This window comes from Pseudopodoces humilis, chromosome 1 (genome assembly GCF_049639895.1).
Source record: "Pseudopodoces humilis isolate 2021_Gansu_Grassland_sample_001 chromosome 1, ASM4963989v1, whole genome shotgun sequence".
NCBI classification, from domain to species: domain Eukaryota; kingdom Metazoa; phylum Chordata; class Aves; order Passeriformes; family Paridae; genus Pseudopodoces; species Pseudopodoces humilis.
The window spans coordinates 131,002,774-131,022,336 of record NC_142200.1 but is presented as its reverse complement, the minus strand read 5'-3'; the positions used below and the strand labels follow the sequence as shown (position 1 = coordinate 131,022,336).

General features: G+C 41.1%; 1 protein-coding gene across 1 annotated transcript in view; it reads left to right on the top strand.

Moving 5' to 3' along the window:
• The first annotated feature begins 2,903 nt into the window (after positions 1-2,903).
• NMT2 (N-myristoyltransferase 2) overlaps positions 2,904-19,563 on the top strand; it is a 36,266-nt gene continuing 19,606 nt past the window's right edge. The window contains exons 1-3 of the mRNA XM_005518774.3: positions 2,904-3,112; positions 11,496-11,631; positions 17,735-17,879. Coding sequence (XP_005518831.1) covers positions 3,003-3,112; positions 11,496-11,631; positions 17,735-17,879 — 391 coding nt within the window. The 5' untranslated portion in view covers positions 2,904-3,002. The remainder of the gene's footprint in view (positions 3,113-11,495; positions 11,632-17,734; positions 17,880-19,563) is intronic.

Here is a 19,563-nt window from a genome sequence, read left to right as displayed (position 1 = left end):
GTATTAAGTGAAGTGTATCTCCTGCAAAGAAGTCCATTTTCCTTTGTTAATATTTTTTTAGCTTTTGTGCAAAATGACTGTACTTTCTTCTTTTCAATCTTCACAAAATAAAAAGCTCTTGCTTTTATCTTCCATATAGATCTAGGAAGAGGTCTTTTTTATCAATTAAAAACAGTAAGTTTGCACTGTCACAAACACGAGCTCTTTACCTGGTTAAGTTTAAGCATTTCTGATGTTATTTGATGGTCTGCTTAGACTGGTGAGAGTCTGTGGGTTGTGTCTGCAGTACTGACATGCAGCATTTTGGGGGGTCCCTGGATATACTCACATGCAAGAACAGAGATCTTGGAAGTACAGAAGCCCACAGGGAGTCTTTTTGGGCACAGCAGGTGCCATGTTTGCTGCTTGCTGTCCTAATGTTACAAACTCCAATAACTCTCTGTGGCTGAGTATCTGGGATCCTGAAATTCAAAGATACATTTTTTCACCTTGCTGCTCTATTTTTGGAAGACAACTACACATGTGATAGCCAGCACCTATCAAGCACCTAACTGCTGAGCAGCATCTGCAGCATGAATTTAAAGCTCTGGGAATATGTCTCATAATTTCAGAAAAGTAAAGCTACCTCAGAAATCCACAGTGCAGGACAGGTGCTTAACTTTCACTTCTGGTGAACTTATCTACTTGTGGTATAAAAAAAAGTTGAATTTTCATAAAATGCAAAGCACAATCCAGTGCTGTCATTTGACCTTGTAATGGTCAAACCTGGATAATAATCTCAGGATATCAGCTGCACTATGCTTAAAGTAATTCTTCACACATGCTATGAAGTACAGAACAGCAACCACTCTGCAGCTATAGTCCCCCTTTCAGGAAGAATGCCTAGCAGGGTAACTTGCTGGGAGAAATTCTTATTGCCTCTTTAATTGACAATATGAAATGCAAGAAGAGTCAGGATCCAGGCTTCCTGTAGTCCATTTGTCTCAATGAAGTGAGGAAAATTGTAAAGGAAAGAAAACAGTGAAATCTACAGCTTCTCGAACACAGTGATTCAATACAGCCATTTAGTCATTGACATACTGCTCTTCATTTTCTCTTACACATTATTATAAAGGGAAAAAAAAATCATTCATAGTCACTGGATTAACTTCTCTCCAGCCTATGGGACAACTTCACAATTGCTTTTTGTAATTGAAAACTATTGGGTATTGTGCCTTTGTTTTGAGATTTCCTTTCTCTCCTATGCATTATAACTGAATGAAGGTTTACTCCTAAAGGTCATTTCAAAGTGTAGTGACATGATAGAAACATTCTCCCTCTAAACTACAGTGACAGGCTTGACACTGGGAAGTCATACTTGGCCAAGTCTAAACTACAGACTCCATTTCATGCATTTGAATCACAAGTTCCTGTGGCAACTCATAAGCTGTAAAGGACCAAGTGCAGTGGGACAAAGGGCATCCCCAGGCTGGTGGTCAGTACACTGAGTTTGACAGCTGGAAGGACATTTATCTTTCTTCTGCTTGGCCAGTGAGATCTTTTACTTGACATGTCACCTGCAATACACAACAGAGCAAAATATGATGTCATCTCAAATCAAAAATGGAAAAAACTAATCCAGGTCAAACCTTAAATCAAATAGGGTGGTAGCAACAGGTTCCTCACATTAAACTGCTTTCAAGAGTGCAAAGATAATTACGACTGATGTACCCTATTCTTATGTTGTAATGTGGTGTTTGGCAGCACTGCCAAACCAAGCACTCAGAAATTCTGGATCTCATTCACAAAGCTTGATATGACCCTGGAAATCGCAACAGTTCAAATACTTAACACAAGTTGCTCTTTATTTATTTTCCTGGGTATAAATCATTACCATTCAATTCCAGGCTTTCTAGCATGGAGCTTGTAGAAATACAAAAGGCTTTGGGAAAAACAGCAAGTGCTGTGAGTGCCCACCAGCCACAGTGCTGGGATTGCCCCTGGGTTACCTCAGCAATCTCTGCAGCAGCAAATTTTGTTCATAGAACCTCATTTTAAGTTCTGGAGTTTCCTCTGGGAGTCAGCTAGGAAAAAGTTAAACAGAGCAATGGCAAAGCCTATTTGTGCATCCGGACCTATGCTCATACATGCATTTGAGGTGGCTCAAAGCATCTCTGAATTGTAGACACGGGTTAATTTTGTGTAGCCATGACAGACCCATGACTGCCTCTGTAATGGATAACTGGGGAGAGACAGAACCTGGAAAGTAGAATGGAGAAAGATTCAGAAAGCTGAGATTTATGGTGGTGTGGTGGGTCCTGTAGACATTGCTCTGTTCTTTGCTGGCTGACAGTAGTGGGAGCAGCAAGGCAGAGCTACACCTGAAATAATTTATTTGCCTTTCTTCTTTTCTTCCAATTTGTTGCCATAAGCAACTGGGTATTTTGTCCACATCTAGCAGCAAACCTAAAGTCACTGCTAAAGCTCTAAGCAGACCTATGAAAACAACTTGGGCGGCTGAGTGTTTATGGCGTGAGAAGGAAACATGGGGAGCAGGTAGAACGCGCATCGATGCTGCCGAGGCCCATTGGCTGCAGGCCCGGCCCAAGGGACGGAGACGCCGGGGCTGCGCTCGGGTGTTCGGGTGTTCCGCGGCTGCGGGGGCAGCGCCTACGGACGGGATCCCGGGGCCGTAGAGGGCCAGAGAAGTACCGTGGATGTCGGCATGAGAGGGCTAGTGCGGGGCCGCACCCAGGAGCGGCACCGCCCGAGCGCACCGGGCTGGGCTGGGCTGGGCTGGGCCGGGCGGGACGGAGCGCGGAGCGCTCCCCGCACGGCCCCGCCCCGGTCCCCGCGGGGTGGCGGGAGCGGCCGGGCAGCCCCGGCGGCCGCCGCCTCCTCGTCCCCCAGCTTTGGCGCGGGGAAGGACCGCAGCTAGAGGGAGCTGCTCCGGACCGCGTCTGCCCGTGCGTCCCGGTTCTTTCACAGGCTCCCCCGCCCCTCCCCTCCCTCCTTCCCCCGTGATGGCGGAGGACAGCGAGTCTGCGGCCAGCCAGCAGAGCCTGGAGCTGGATGACCAGGACACCTGCGGCATAGACGGCGACAATGAGGAGGAGACCGAGCACGCCAAGGGGTAGGGGCGCGCATGGGGAGCGGGCACGGCTCGGGGAGGCAGCTCCGTCTCCTCCGCCGCGGCAGAGGCCGGGCTGGAGGTGCCCGGGCCGGGCCCCCCTGATGCCCGGTGCGGTCCCTCGGCGGGGCGGGTGTGGCGGCCGCTCCTGCCCGCTGGCGGGCGGCCTGCGCGGCCCGGCCTGGCCCGGCCCGGCCCGGCTCGGCTCGGCTCATCCGCGGCGCCTGCGCTGGGCCGTCCGCGGCAGAGCGGCCCCGGCCCGGGCTGTCTCCCGCCGCAGCGTGCGGGTGTGGGACGGCCCCGCCGCCCGGCCCGGCGCCCTTCTGCCCGTAAGGGGAGAGGCGGGAGGCTGGGCCCGACCCGAGGTGAGGGGGCGGCGGGGCTGGCACTTCCCCGCCGGACAGCGGCCTTGAAATTATGCCATATAAACGAGGGTAAATACTGCCTTCTTGTTGGCGCTTTTAGGGCTTGGGGGCATTTCTGGGTAATTTTGGCCGTCAGGAAGCCCCCTGTAGCGGGGAGATGCCCCCGTGTCCCCCCGGTGGTTCCGGGTGGTTCCAGCTGAGCGGCTCCCGCGGGCCGCCCCGCGCTCATCCACATGCACATGCACACCCACCGCCCGCTCCCTCCCTCCCGGCCGGGCTCCGGCCCGGACATCGTCTGTGGCAGCCTGTCCTGCAGCCTCTCCCCCTCACCGTCACCCATTGTCCTCCAAGAGATGGTACCTCCAGATCCACGCGCTGTGCAGAGCAGAGCGCGTGTTTTAGCACGGCAGTAGCCGGGGCAGACGCTGTTGTCTGGTTGTAGTTCCTTCTCCGCTAATCTCGCGTCTCAGATCTTCCCACGCTGTGGATCAGGCGGTGTTTCCAGTTGCCTGGGGAGCTGATGGGAGAGGCAGCCAGCATAGCTGCGGCCCCTGCCACCCGACCGCTGTTGGGCTGGCTGCAGCGTGGCTCTGTCCGGGCACGAGCTGCCAAGATTCTGGCTTGCTGTGCAGGCTTTTGGGGCAGAAGACTGGGAACAATGTGTTTCAAAAGTCGGCTTCATTTAATATTTTTTTTTTTTTTCTTTTTTGAGGGGTTAGAAACGTGATTGCAGAGAAGGCGCTTTGTTGTCGCAGCTAGGAGTGGCTGGAGTAACCTAAAAATAGAACTAGGTTAATCTATACAGTGCTACACAAATATCTTCCTCGTGAATTTGTGATTGATCTGTTTGAGAGCCTTTCTCTAGGTGATTGATGTTTGAGGATGTATTCTGTTATCTCCTGTCCCTAGGATTTAGTTGACAACAATCTTAAACGTGGCAAGAGAAATCTAAGAGACTTTGGAGGGCTGACTTGTCTAGAAGGCAGGAAGGAGGAAAACTTTGATGCTTGCTGCTCTGTCGTTGAGTTAATGGCATGCACACTAAAATAATTGCATCAGAAATAAGTACAGTAATATAAATTTGGGATATTAAAAGGGACAAAATACTGTTTTGTTATCTTGGGGCTTTTGTTACATTTATTTCAGTAAATATGTCACAGTTGATGATTCCCAAATATGTGAAAGTAAAGTCCTAAGAGCAGAAAGTTGTTATTTATTGTTCTTCATAGGAACCGAGCTGGCATCCTAGTTGGGATTGTTTGATAGCCAGGTAATACTGCCCAGAATTCATTTGGATTGTATTCCTGCTTCAGTTTGCTGTCCTGTTTGTGTGTGTCCCTGGGTTGTAGCTGCCCTCTGCAGCGTAGCTCTGCGTGTGGCTGTGCTTGGGCTGCTGTGACAGCGAGTGCAGTGTGTGAGGAGCAGCCAGGGAACAAAGAATTGCACTTCGGTGTGTTCTGAATCACAGCTTGCTGCTCTACTTCAACATGGGTCTCGCTGCTCTCTAAGGGGCACCAACTGTAGCCTGTACGGTCTTCTACCCAAAACTAGTTTTTGTTGAATACCCCAGATGTATTTTAATGAGTAATAAAAAAAAAAGCTGTTTTGTGCATCTGTGATTAAGAAAGTGAATACTTTCAAGTAATATGAAGTTTAGTTAAATTAGTGGTAGATCATTCCAGTAGAAAAAGCTTCTTAATTATTAGTATCTGCTGCATGAAGTCTCATTGACTCTTGAATTACTTTATTTTCCTGTAATCTTTGAAAAATCTTGTTTGCTACTCTTTGTCTGCAGGCTGAAATACTCAAACGAATTCCAGCAAATGAAAGGAAAACTCTCACAGCAGAGTATGCAAAATCTACTCTTGATCTAAGAGATTAACCCAGAGTTACAGGAGCCTAATTAATTATTCCCTGTTTTTTCTCCCTGTCATTGTATATTAATTGTTGAGGTAACTTTAAAGTTTGCTTCAAGCTTTTAGATTAGGTTTTATATACTTAAGCAATTTATGAGCAGTCCAACTACTTGAGACTATGACTCTGCCAACTGACTTGCTAAATTCTGCGTGGTCTCTATTGCTGCTGATCTGTATTTAATCTGTTTTAACCAGATGTTTCTTGACATTTGAAAATAAGTCCTTAGAATATTGCCCACAGGAAAATACGATTTTTATATATATATGACTTTTGGGGGGGGGGGGGTGTTTGGTTTTTTTGAGTTTGGTTTTTTTTTGTTTTGTTGGGTTTTTTTGGTTTTTTTTTAGTTTGCAGATTTTTTTGTGTTTAAGCACTGAATGAGTACAGCAGAAAATAACCATTTTATAGCTCTCAACTGTGCAAATGTCTTTGTCCTCTGATTCTGCTCCTGTTTTTTAGATGCAGGATTATGTATGTTGTGTGACTCATTGCTGTTTTCCTGTTCTGTAGTTTGCTCCTGCTAGACACATTATGCTGTATTTGTTCTGTATTGTAATAAACTGTGGTTTACAAAATATCTTTCTTAGTGTCTTATGTGGAAAAAATGTATTTGTTGTACCTGGATCCATCCTGCCAAGCCCAGCCTTATAAGGTCTCTCACATTCTAAATAACTCCTTGTGGTCCTTGCCAGGAAGGCCTTGGGCATGAAACATTTAGTAAACAGATGAGGAAAAGGTATGACCTTTAAACAACTCCCCCAGCCCTCACAAATTATTTGCTTTGAATGTTTTAGTACTATACACCTATGATTATTGCTAAAAAAGGCCAACTTCATGACAAATACTATTTCTAGATTTAAAAAATAAGCAAGTATTTTTAAGGTAGTGGAAGCAGTGCTCTGTTTTAGCAGGTGAATTTTATGTCTCGGAGTACAGATTATGGACTTGAAGGGTGATGCAGAGGAAACATGCAGATCTGAGGAAATCTCTTGGGTTAGGGTTTAAGGTATTGCTGCTAGGTTTCCATTCTAAACATCTTTCATTCTCAGGCATTGAAATGTATAGAAATGAAATCTTCATGCAGAGAGATTCTTTGTAATGGCAGTTTGTTAGTAAGTGGAATTTGAAGAGCACAGACACTTCTGGTCAAGACCTTTCTGTATCGTCTTGAACTAATGGTAGTTTTTCACAGCAGTGAGAAAGCCCTTTGCACCTAAACCTCCATTTTCTTTATGAAACAAGGACAGCTCTAGTATAAATAATACTGCTTTAAAAATTTTTGAAATCTTGCCCATATACATGAGACCTGATTTTTGTGATCAAAAAGATCTGTGTAACATCTTCAGAAACACAGCTTTGCAACCTCACTTACTCATAGAGAGAGAAGTACTGTGAAGGCAAGAACCCCACACAGGCCTTTGCAGTTTAAAAATAAACATCTGAAGTACATGTTTGGTTTTAAATTTGAGAAATTGGTAACTTAAAATTACCATTCCACGTAACTTAAAACAGATGTTGATATTACAAGAGGCTGTTTCTGCTAAAGCAGAATTCAGTGTTCAAAAAGGAAATTAAAATAATAGTGATAATTAGTCAGTGAGAAATAATCTCAAATGAAGGGAACCAAAACAGTTTGACCACCTGTACAGGGCAATTGTCATGCTCCTCCTGATTTTTCCATCTCAGCTTTTCATGGATTTGCTCTGAGCCTCATAAAGTAAGTTTCTCCACCTTTGCTGCACTTCTCCCCAAATGCAGTAAGTATTCATCCCCATTTTTCAGTTTAAAAAAACTCAACCAACCAAAACACCAAATGCAGGGAGAAGCAAAAGTATTTTTTTCCCACATCGATGCAAAACACCAGATGTGTGTACATAAGTGGAAAGGTATGTGGGTGGGATCATGGGCTTGCATTTGTGACTTGCAGACAAAATCATAAAACTGTAGGCCTAAATGACTGTCTTGGAGTCCTATCCACAGCCTGTTACTGGACAAGATTAAGTCGTTTTGGGGCAGAATAAGGTCTTTTGACCCTACTTATGCCTCAACTGAATTTTGATTTGCATGTGACTTCTATGCTGGCCTCACCTTTTTCTTATTCATCCGACCAACAAAATGGTCATTGTGGGTCCATTTAAAAATACCTTAGATTATGCCTGTACTTAGACATAGCTGAACCTCACAGACCTCCTGTCATTAAAGTTCTGCTGGTATCAGCATGTCTCCACTAGACTGATACAGTCAAAATCTTCACAAAGTCTAACCATGAATGGTTTTCTTTGTATAATGTGTTGTGGACTGGGGCAGATGTATTGGTCTGATGCGTGAAAAGGTTGTGTTTCCTGACCTGCCAGCTTGATGTGGCAGCACCCTGAGTTCTGTATTGCTTTTCTACTTACTACATGGGACCTGTGCTCAGAGTTGTGTCACTTTACAGGTGCAGAGTAGTTTGGAAAAACAGATTTCATGCTTAAAGATCAACTTTCATAAAAATGGGAAACTTCTTTCCTCACAGCTTCTAAGTGTGAGATATAATTCAGCATGTCAGCATATAGGTGTATCTGACCAGAGGAGAATTTAGATCTTAGTCAGCACACAAGAGTGTCAGAGCAAAGCTTTTAATAGGAGTCTTTGGTTTCAATCTTGTTACCTTCACATATCCTTTGTGCTGTCAACTCCAGTGTAATTACTAGAGCAACAAAGTTCCTCCCTTCCCAGCCATTCTCACTCCCAGTTTTAGACCCTTTCAGTTCTTTTCAAGGCAGAGCATGAGAAGGACACAAAATCCTGAGATGTTTCAGTTTTGCTTCTGCCCTGATTTGCTTGATATCTCTGGTTGTAACTTGTGTTGGACAAACGTGTTTACTGAGGAGAAGTTTCTGTGTGCTGCCTTGCTGCCAAATATCTGGGTTGCAGGCATGCCTAAATAGTAGGATGAGTAGAACTCTATTTAAATCCTCTTTTTACATTGTGTGGACTGTAACAGTAAAAAATAAACTGGCCCAAGCAGGAGACTGTGCATAAATAACTGCTCAGAAATCCCTGGATAAACTGTCAGACAAAGATACCAGTATTTATTTTGCAACACAGTGTGAAAGATTTAAACCTGAAGGTCATAAACCAAGGACTGGGATTTTGGAAGATTAAAAAATACCAGGAAACACCAAAACCAAGTAGTGTAGTTTTAAATGCCACATATATTTTACAGCAATTCACTTCTGTCTTCCTTCTTTCCCATCTGAAGAATACACATTTCTATATGAAAATGATCTTGAGTTGGTCAAAGAACAAACTGTGATTGTCCTGGTAAAAGTACAGTTTGACTGGGGGTAACATTAGTAAAGCTTGGCAAAGCTGATTTTTCGTCATAGCTGCCAAACGGTTTTTTTTGTTCAATTGTTCATTATTTCACCAAATTAAATAAAACATTGACCCTCAGGTAATCCTAGTGAGCAGAATTCCCCTGTGGTGTATGTGATGTGGCATCCTCCTGAAAGACGAGAAGTGAGCTGCATGGGTGCAGGGCGGGGCTCAGTGCCTGCTGAGAGTGTCTGTTCAAGAACAGTGTTGGCTGAAACTCCGAATAGCCTGATGTTCAGCACACAGGCCCTTGGGAGCCAGCTCAGGGACCCAGCAGCATCATTTGTTTGATGTATGTGAGGTGTTACAGGGAAATGGAAGCTTGTGGACAGTTGCAGGAAGTAAAAAATGCTTCCTTAAATGAATCTCAGCAAAGGTAGAATCACTTTCCCTAGTATTTTTATCTGTTTTGCCAGATAGAGGTGGTGAAGTCCTAGGTCTTATACACACATGAGGTTTTACTGTTTTGTATTTATAACTGCTTGCCAGGCTTTTGGGTCTGTTGTGCATTTAAATTCTGTACAAAATGTCAGGTTGGTATGCAGGTCTATAGATAGATTCAAATTTTATTATTTTAAATGAGTCAACACTGTGCTCAGGTGACCAAGAAAGCCAATGACATCCTAGCTTGTATCAGACAGAGTGGCCAGCCGGATGGGGACAGTGATTGTACCCTTGTACTTGGACTGCTGAAGCCACACCTTGAATCCTGGGTTCAGTTTTGAGCCCTTCACTGGCCTCAAAACTGGTGCTGGAGCATGTCCAGGGAAGGGCAGCAAAGCTGGTGAAGGGGCTGAAGAGTAACTCCTGTGAGGAATGTCTGAGTGAACTGGGGTTTAACCTGGAGAAAAGGAGATTCAGGGGAGATCTTATTGCTCTCTACAACTGCCTGAAAGGAGGTTTTAGTTGAGTGGGGATCAGCCTCTTCTCCCAGGTAACAAATGACAGGACAAGAGAAAATGACCTCAACTTGCACCAGGGGAGATTAAGATTGGATGTGATGAAAAATCTCTTCGCCAAAGGGGTTGTTGAGTAGTGGTAAAGGCTCCCCAGGGAAGTGGGTGAGTCACCATCCTTGGGGGTATTGAAAACATGTGTAGATGTGGCACTGAGGGATATAGTTTAGTAGTGGACTTGGGTTAATGCTAGGCTCAATGATCTTAAAGGTGGTTTCCTACGTAAGCGCTGTGATTCAATGAAATTGTGATTCATCGTGGATCACGTAGGTGGTCTGGCAGTATGCTTATTGTGCAACAGGGGATTTTCTCCCTGATCACTTATACAAGTCCATCTTTTGTTTCTGCAGCCTTCTAGCAATGCTTCAAACTCTCTTACGTCTTCAGTGTGTTTGGTCTCCTCTACTGTTGTTCACTGAGTAGCAACTTGGTCCTGTTCTAGAGGCTGTGGCATTTACAACACTTTCTTTCTGGGAGCATAACTCAATGTATCTTTGAATGTTAAGGACTTCTTGAAATCGATCTTTCATCACAGACTATTCTAAAGTACAGTAATGATCTCAGAAAAATCAGTCTTTGCTTAGTTGCATTGTTTGGTTAATTGCAGGCTTTGGGCCTCCCAACTGGAGGAAGGTGTTTTCTTGACAATAACAGCTCAGACATGGTATAGATGCTAAGACTGGTCATTATAATCTTGAAAGTGAGCATGCAGCAGCAAATAATGTGTCCCTTGTAAATATGTTCGTCATAATAACTTTAGTTATTTTCTTCTGAGTTTTCTTTCTGTTTGTCGGTATGATACCTGGATTTTTCCCCCTCCAGGATTAAAAGAAACAACTGTTTGTTGCATTGACTTTTTTCCAATGAAAAACATCCAAGCCCCCCAAACTCTTGATATCTGTCTTCAGTTCCATTATGTGCATATGGTTTTGCTGAGAGATTAGCCTCTTGAAGACAATTTCATGTTAACTCATACCCTCTATATTTTTGTTCTGTCTGAGAGTCGCCAACACATCCCACACTTCACAAATTCTGATCTAATCTTGATTCTATATCTTGATTATTTGTTAAATAAAAATCTCCTTTAAGAATAACTTACGTTATCAACAGTCAAAATATATCAGAATCCTCAAGTGCAATTTTTACTTTGTTGCTGGGGCTTTTTAATTGAAGTTGACCCCATTGTGCTTATTATTTTAAAGCACAAATACTTGGTTAGTTTTATGTTGTCTCCTGTTGGGATTTCAGCAAGACTTTTATTGTGGCTTAAGTTAGGAACAAAATTTAACAAAATTTCCTGAAAACAGAAAGTTTCATCTGGATTTTTCTCAAATACAAATGTGTCTGATGGTTGAGCATAAAGGGGGAAAAGTATTGGGGCACTAATAGTTGCTGAGTTTCCAAGGAGGTTACTTTCCTCAGTTCCCGTACTTTCTTGTGTTCCTCCAAACTGTTGAATTTGGTCATTTTGTGTTTGTGCTGGGTAATAGACTGGAGAAGAGCACTGGTTTCTGTGTAGTGTCACAATTTGACCATGAGTATGTCAAAATGCCTAGTTGTGCTGGTGTCAGAGTATAAAACAAATGAGCCAGCACTTGCAGGAAGTTTTTCATCAGTGCTCTCAGTTCCCCCCTTCCTTCCTTTCTTTCCGCTGCCTTTTCTTTACATTCAAACTGCTGTTAGATTTTTCATATCAAAATGCTGGGTTTTCCATATTTAACTTTTTTTTAAATTTGAGGCTCAGTGGTACTGATTTTTCTCATTGCACATTCTTTGAATCTCTGGCAGAAGTCCTGGAGGGGATTTGGGAGCGAAGAAGAAGAAAAAGAAGCAGAAGAGAAAAAAGGAGAAACCAAATTCTGGAGGCACCAAATCAGATTCTGCATCTGACTCCCAGGAGATTAAAATTCAACAACCTTCAAAAGTGAGAGCCTGGTTCTGTTTTAATTTGTGGTTGCTTTCTAATTTAATCTTAATTTGTGTGTTGCTTGTTGTAAAAGTGAGTTGGTAGTTCTGCCTTAGTGTGTAAAAATTAAACAAATGGTTCCTGTCCTGAACAGAGAGAAGCAAGCCAAGACCTGGTGTTTTCAGAGCTGTCGTCACCACCACGGTGGTGTACTGTGAGAAAGGCGGAGGAGGAGTTTTGTCTTTCTCTTTGAGCACTTAGAACTCAGGCTAGTGACAGCCTCGTTGCGCAGAATCATAATCTGCAGTGGTAATGCCTTTAAATAGATTTCCTATTTGATGAACTGCTTTTAGTTTTTAGCTACCGTCTAACTTGGCTTAGTGCAGTTTTGGTCACTTGTGCAGCATGAAGCAGGAGGGAAGGTGGGCCTGCTGCGCTAACCAGTCTCTTTAGGGCAAGCAAGCAGCATGTATTTGTACGTAAAATGCAGTAATCCCACACATGGAGATGCAGCTGAAGAAAATTTGTGCTGACAGAAAGGCCTCCACTATAATTAAGAATGCAGAATTGCTTGGGGGAATGTACAGTCCTTGTGGAGTTTCTGATAAAATAGCATTATTTGTGTGCTTTTGTCTGTCATGTTCTAAATGAGCAATGAATAACATGATGTGGTGGCTTTTTAGCATACAGCTTTTATCCCAAGAGAAATCTGAGTCCAAGAACTAAAGTTTGTAAAACTAAGAAAGTTTGTGGACCATTGAGCATATTGAGGTAGTTACATTCTCTTTATCTGATTATTGTGGAGAATTTTACACCATTGTACCAACAGTAATCTCTGTCCTATAAGATTTGTCAAGTACATTGGAGCTACCAACTAATTATAGGGAAAAATGATTGTGTTCTGGCTCTTGAGCATAGTGATACATTTTTGTGTTGTCCTTTTAGATCTTCTCTGTGTTACCCTGATTGTTTTGAATGGGCACATTTGGCACAGGGGACACTTTATAATATGTAGAGAGTACATATTATATATACTTAAGTGTCAAGTTTTACGTGGGTCTTGGGTCTTCAAAGAGACCAGAGCATTTGTTGGTTGTTGTAAAGTTGTTTATTGTATGAATGCATCAGACTCAAAGGCAAAGAGTTCAGAGTATTAAAGTCAGTGCTAAAGGCTTTCTGGCACAGAGTCCTGATATTTTGAGCAGCAGCAGCTCCCTCCAAGCAGAAGTAGCAGCAGCCACAGCAGCAGCTTCCTTTTTCTTCTTTCTTGTGTGTTCTTCTGTTGTTGTCCTGTTGTCCTTCTTTCTTCTGTTGTTCCTCTCTCCAATACTGGGGGATTTTATTCATAAGGCATCTAAGCAGCTAAAAACACGATTCTAAAACATTCTTTCTACGCTAATCTAAGCTTAATTCTAATGTGCGAAAGTAGTGTCAGTTCTTACCCAAAAACTTCATATAGAGTACTATCTGTTTACATACATAGATCTATCTGTTCTATATATAAATGCAAGTAATGTTCTTACTATGTTTTCATTATGTCTGGAGCTGAGTTATGTTTGTGAAAGGTAACACTTCTGAACTTTAAACTAGACTTTAGGGCTTTTTAGTAGCTAATACAGTCTCTTATGGCACTTAAGTTATATTTCGACTTACTTAAAACTAAAACACTCCTACTTCATGTCTGTAGCTTAATATATTTTAGTTTCTCTAAAGGCTCTAATTTAATCTCTGCATTTCTCTCTCTCTCTGAGGAACTCAGAAACTTCAATTTCATACATTCCAGCACTGAAGTACTTCTTTGCCACATGTTTTGATACTGCCTTTCTCTAAAATACATCATAATACAGGATAAATATAAAGGATACAGGATACAATATAAATACAGAGGCTACACATAAACAGTTGATAATACAGGAAGACTGCTGGCAAATGATACACAAGTAACTTCATACTCTTAAAATTGGCATGAAGTAAATTTTTATGTTAACATAAAGGCATAGTTAATTGCTGTAGTATCCTGTGAATTCCTTGATCTTCTGCTGACCAAGCTTATTGTTCCATGTGTTGCCTCTAATTGCATTAAAATGAAGCTGCTTCATGTTACTTTTGCTTTTGTGTGCAAGATTTTAGTCTTGCACCTTGCAGTCTTGCACACTATTTCTCTGATGTGATATGTTGTACAAATGTGGAAGCCTATCCTTGTTCTAAGTTGTGCACTTAGAGTGGCACTGTTCATGATTATTTTACTGACACAAGTTTAGTTAGTTCATTAGCAATGTTACAAAATTTTATATTTTATTGGCATAAAGAAAAAGTTCTTATATAAATCTTTCTTTCAAGATCTAGGCAGCAAAACCACTTTACTCTTCTTTTCTGGCTTTCACTTTTCTTTAGTCACAAATGCATCAATATTGCCTGGGGGTTATTTTGCCTTCTCTGCTGTGTTGCAGGTCTGTTTTAGACAGCTATTCTGTTTTGGATTTTTTGAAGGCATCTTAGACTGCTGATCTGGATCAGTGTTGAAAAGTATATTTATTTTGTCTGCTGCTCAAGTAATAATTAGATTTTGTATTCTTGTCCTATATGAAATTTATTACAGAAAACAGGCTTTTAGTATTTGCTTGCTCTTGGTTGAAAAGAGTATATTTTAGACAAGAATGACATTGTACACCTTACCTCTAGGAGAATATATGCAAGATCATCAGGTAGAACTCAGTGGGGCCCCTGAACTCATTGAAAATTATTTTGAAAAACTTTTTTGAGGTCATGTGAGTTTGTAAAGAGATGTATCAGTCTGGAGATGAGTAAAGCAGAACAGTGAGTCACTTTGGCTTCTGCCTTCCTTATATGTGATAGTAGTGATAGACCTTTTGAACACTGGTGTGAGTGTAATCATAGCAGTAAATGATTGTTAGCATTGTATGCTTACAGTGACCTTGAGGACACTTTACTGCCCGTCTCACAAGATTTCCATCTTTCACTATTGCAAGTTCCAGTGATGTAAGCTGTCACACTGACAAAAAGAAAGCTTGCCATATCTGCAGTCTTATCAGTCATTATTGTAGTCACTAGTGGCCTAAACAACCTAGTCACAGAATAATAGATTGGAAGGGACATCTGAAGGTTTTTTAACCAACCTGCTGCTTAGAGCAGGTCCAGCTAGATCAGGTTGCTCAGGCCTAGATCAGGGTGTTTGGACTCCAAGGATGGAGACTCCATGATCTTTGTTGGTAACTTATTCCAGTGTTTGACTACAGTTTTTGGTTAGAACAAATAGTAATTCCTCATATCTAAATGGATTTTGCTGGTTTGCAACTTGTGTCCTTTGTTTCTTGTCCTATCACTGTGTTCCTCTGAAAAGATTTGGCTCAGCTTTTTTTATACCCTCCCATTAGGCAGTAATAAGATTTCTCCTACTCCCTCAACCTTCTTTTCTTAAGACTGAACAAACCAAGGTCTCTTGTCTTCTCCATGTGTGTGATGTGCCTCAGCCCACCATTTATCTTGGTGGCCTCCAGTGAACTCGCAACACTCCATCAATGTTCTCCTTGTAATAGAGAATCCCAAACTGTAAGGTGTGCCCTCAGGGGTACCAGATAAAGAGGAAGACTTCCTGGTCAGTCTTACTGGTACTAGCTAGTATGCAGCTGTTCTTTGCTGGCCGTCAGTCTGCTGCCTCATGTCCACCTGGACCTCCAAGTTCTTTTATGCAAGCTGCTTCCTGGCCAGTCCATGCTGCCCTCTGCCTTTGAATGGGCTTTTTCTATACCAGGTGGAAGACTTTGTATTTGCATTTGTCAAACTTGATCAAGTGTCTGTTTCCAGGTTGTCAGAGTAGCTTTGAATAACTGCTCTGTGGTTCAGCATATCAACAGTTCTAGAAATTCTTCTTCTAGGTGTTATCTGTGCACTTGCAAAGAAAGTACTCTTTGTCAAGTCCCAGATCATTAAACAGTATTGACCACTGAGTCCTCCCCCTTGCATTCTTGAAAATGGGTGTGACATTTCCTTTTATCCATTTAGAGGAAACTTCCACCAGCTGAGATTTTAAACTTAATAGATGTTAGTTGCACTACATCAGCCAGCTCCCTTAGTAACCTTACATGCATTTGGTGTGTTTTCAGGGACCTGTGCATGATTAGTTTGCTCAACAGTCGCTAACTTTTTCTTAGACTGCTACAGTGCACAGGGACATTGAAGGCCTAAGGTCATCAACAAAACTGAGGCAAAAACACCATTTTGTACCTCAGCCCTGTTGCACAACAGGGCCATCTTGTGCTGTGAAGAGATATTTGCCCTAAACTGAAATGAAACAAAATTCATTTGTTTTGCTAATTCATGTGAAGTTCCTTGTAGGTTTTCCTTGCTTTCTGTTAAAGGAAAACAAAATGTGTTGAACGTAAACTTCTTAGTTAGGCCGATCTCTGAATGTTTTGAAACCAAAGGGGATTCCTCATGATGTCCCTAGCCATGGTCTATCTAGCACCTGAACATTAACTTCTTACTATTATGCTAATAGGGTCTTTCTTAGGAACTGTTTTGTTGGGTTTTTTTAGATTTTCTGCTTTTTTAATGGAGAAGACGTATTATAGACTTTAAATAAATATACAGGATAAACTACAGTGTGTCAGCATTTATGTATGATATCATAATGTACTGATAAGATTTCAGAATTTATCTAGTGGCATTAGTAATTTATGTCTCTGTTTATCCTGATCTAGAAATAAGTAGGCTTTTTAGGTCTACTTTTAGTGTTGCTCTAAAGTGTGTAAACATATTAATTCACAGTTACTCAGCTGACAGGTATTTAAAGCACCTTACAGGTGAAATTTGCAATACTTAAACATCAGGCAATTTTTTTCATTAATTTAGATAATAAAAGTGTTTATTATAAATAGTAAATGAAGGGCTACTTGAGCTCCAGGCACTTCTGCTTCTTTTGTGACTGAGGATACCAGAGACTGATCACCCAAATTAAGCTTTACCATCATTATTACATTTATTTTATGATGGTTTTTCAACACCTGAATCCTAGAAAGAAAATGAAATATGGAAATAGTAGTCCATTGCTATTCAGTAAAAAAAAAATAAAACAACAGTCTGGCTTGAAATATCTGTGGAGAGCTGCTTAAAATTTTCCAGTACATTTGAGACTGTTCTTTCAGATGCATTATTGCACTGCAGTCCAGGGAAACCTGAGCACAAGCATGCTGTTGATATGCCTCAGAACAGGACTTAGCACTAGGAACATAACAAAACAAAACAAACAGATTTAAAAAGAGAGAGGGGAAAATCTTTTTAGATTTAGAGGCCTGTTACTGTTATTCCTCTGTACTGTCCTTTGCAAGAAAAATTCTCGTTCCTGTTACATTTACTCAGAGGGATCAAAAGTGAGGGTTTAACAGCTCAATTTAGAAATGCTTAGGTTTATGTTTTTAAAATAACTTTCCTATAAAGACTTCTCAACTTTTAAGTGGAAAATTAGTTTATTTTATGTTTGTCTGCTTCAATTAAAATTGTCTTTAGCTGTCAGTGTTGGCACAGTTGACATTAGCAGCAAGGTGGTTAACTCCTACATGTATGATGCAGAAAGGTGTTATCTGCTCTAATAATTGCCAGAAAATACAAGGCAATATAACTAAGGTTAAAAAGCAGGTATTTGTAGCACATCAGTGTATCTTCAGGCACTACTGAACCAAAGTGAATTTAAATATTATTTTATATTGTATGTGTAAAGTACAACTTCAAACAACTCCATGTGTACTGATGGTACCTTTATTTTTAAATACCTAAACTGACCCTTTTTGAGGGATTTTTTTGTGTTTTACCAGGGGAACAGGGAATATAAGAAGTGTTTATTACCTTAGTGCTGCTGTATTTGTGTTAAAAATGTTGATGTTTCTTGGTTAAATGCAAGTGCTACTGACAAGTATTTTGTGTAGTTGCTTGCTTGTTACCCACCTAACTTTTTTCCACCCTCTGTCTACAAACATTGTACCTAAACTCACTATGATGAGAAGAGTACCTGTAAGAATAGTAAAATAAACTAATATGTTTGTACAACTATTCCCAGAGTAAATGTATTCAATAAGCCTCCTGTTCTGTTTGTCTATGTGTGCAGAATCCAGCCATTCCAATGCAGAAGCTTCAAGACATCCAGAGAGCAATGGAGCTGCTCTCTGCATGCCAAGGCCCAGCAAAGAATATTGATGAGGCTACCAAACGTAAATACCAGTTTTGGGATACACAACCTGTACCTAAGCTTAGTAAGTTAAACTGGATTTGTGTCAAAGATCTGTCATATGATCACTAAAGAGATGTTGTGCCAGCTCTGTGGCATGTTCTCTAAAATGGGTATAAAGTTGGACTGTGTGTGGTAGGGATCCTTAGTCTTTCATGTAGTTTATGTGGAATTTTTGATGTTTTCTAAGGAAGTACTTGTCTTCCCCATAGATAATATACAGTGTTAATAAGTGTCATTCTGATGTCCTGTGTAAAAATGGGAAATGCTATTGAAATAGCATTCTTTTGTATATTTTAGGTCTGAAATCTTGAACAATAGAACATAGAAGTCTTTTCCACTTTAGGAGAAGTAAGAACCCCTAAGTGGTGACAAAGAGTAGACTTTAATTCTTTTAATTATTATTTGTTTTGTTTGTTTATTTATATTTCCTTAAGTTTTTTTTTCAATAGATGGATTTGTTATCACAGAAATTACTCTCCTGCCATAGGCTGCACTGTTTTCATACAGCTTTAAGTGGATAATGGCACTTGTCTGATACACAGACTCTTCCTCTACTGCTTGTTCATGTCCTTCTCCACAATGTCCACTACCTTGAAGACATGCTTTCTCAGATTCTATTCTCTGTTTTTGATTCCAAGTGAGATGATGAGGTGATCTCTCCTTGCCTTTAAATTTGTAATGAATCTGACAAGTTATTTTTCATACTGATCTGATCCCAGATTACACAGTTGGTAAAACTTCTTGTTGTTGGAGAAATTAATTGCTGACTGTCTTGTGTTTTCTGCATTGCTTTCTGAACCTTCTTTTTCTGATTTCATTGTCTTCAAGTTAAGCAGTTCTAGCTTTTCAGTGTGAACATGGAGGCCCCACAAGTAAAACGTTCTCAGCGCAGTAGCTGGTGCTGCTCTGTCCTGTAGGTTTCTCTCATTGCACTGGAGACTGGTGTAGAATGAGCAGAAATAAGGTAGAGTCTAAAGCACAGGAGCACTCTGCTCACTCTCTCCTCAGGCAGCATTTGACATTAATCCATGGCTATAGCTTAATCCACAACAATCTCATTTTTTCCTGACTTTTCTTGCATAGATAAGTCCAGAGCAGAGTCCCTAGATACAATATTTTCCCCTGGACTGCAATGAATTGACCTGCCATGGCTTTTCTCTGTACAAACTCTATCAAGTTACCTGCATAAAGTAATGGTAGTAATTGTCACCAGCAATCCAGCCTAAATGGAGAAAGACCCTAGCCAAAATAAGTTGAGGTGTAAATCAAAGAATGCTCTGGCCATAATCAAGCTTTTCCAGAGCTAGTTCTGGTGTCTGTGCAGTGGTGCCAGGAGTTCAGTTCAGACTAATCAATGTATTTTACAGCACTTAGAGAGGAAAATCTGTCACTTTTCAGTTCTAAAAGGTCCATACAGTGGGGTTAGTTACAGTTACAAATATTTTGTTAGTATTGTTCAGCAGAAATTTGTTTCATTGAATTTGGTCAGTGAGATTTTGTCCAACAGTGTCTATGAATTTCTACTTAATCTCATAGATTTTTTTTTAAGGTTTTTTTTTTTTTATCTGATGAATGAACAGATTGGGAAGTGATCACTAGTTGATTTACGTTATATATTTAGGTGGAAAAAATAATCTCTCAATTCAAGAAAATGTTGTAGGGATCTTTGCATTAAATTTACTTCAGAATCCTCCAGCCTTCAGGTT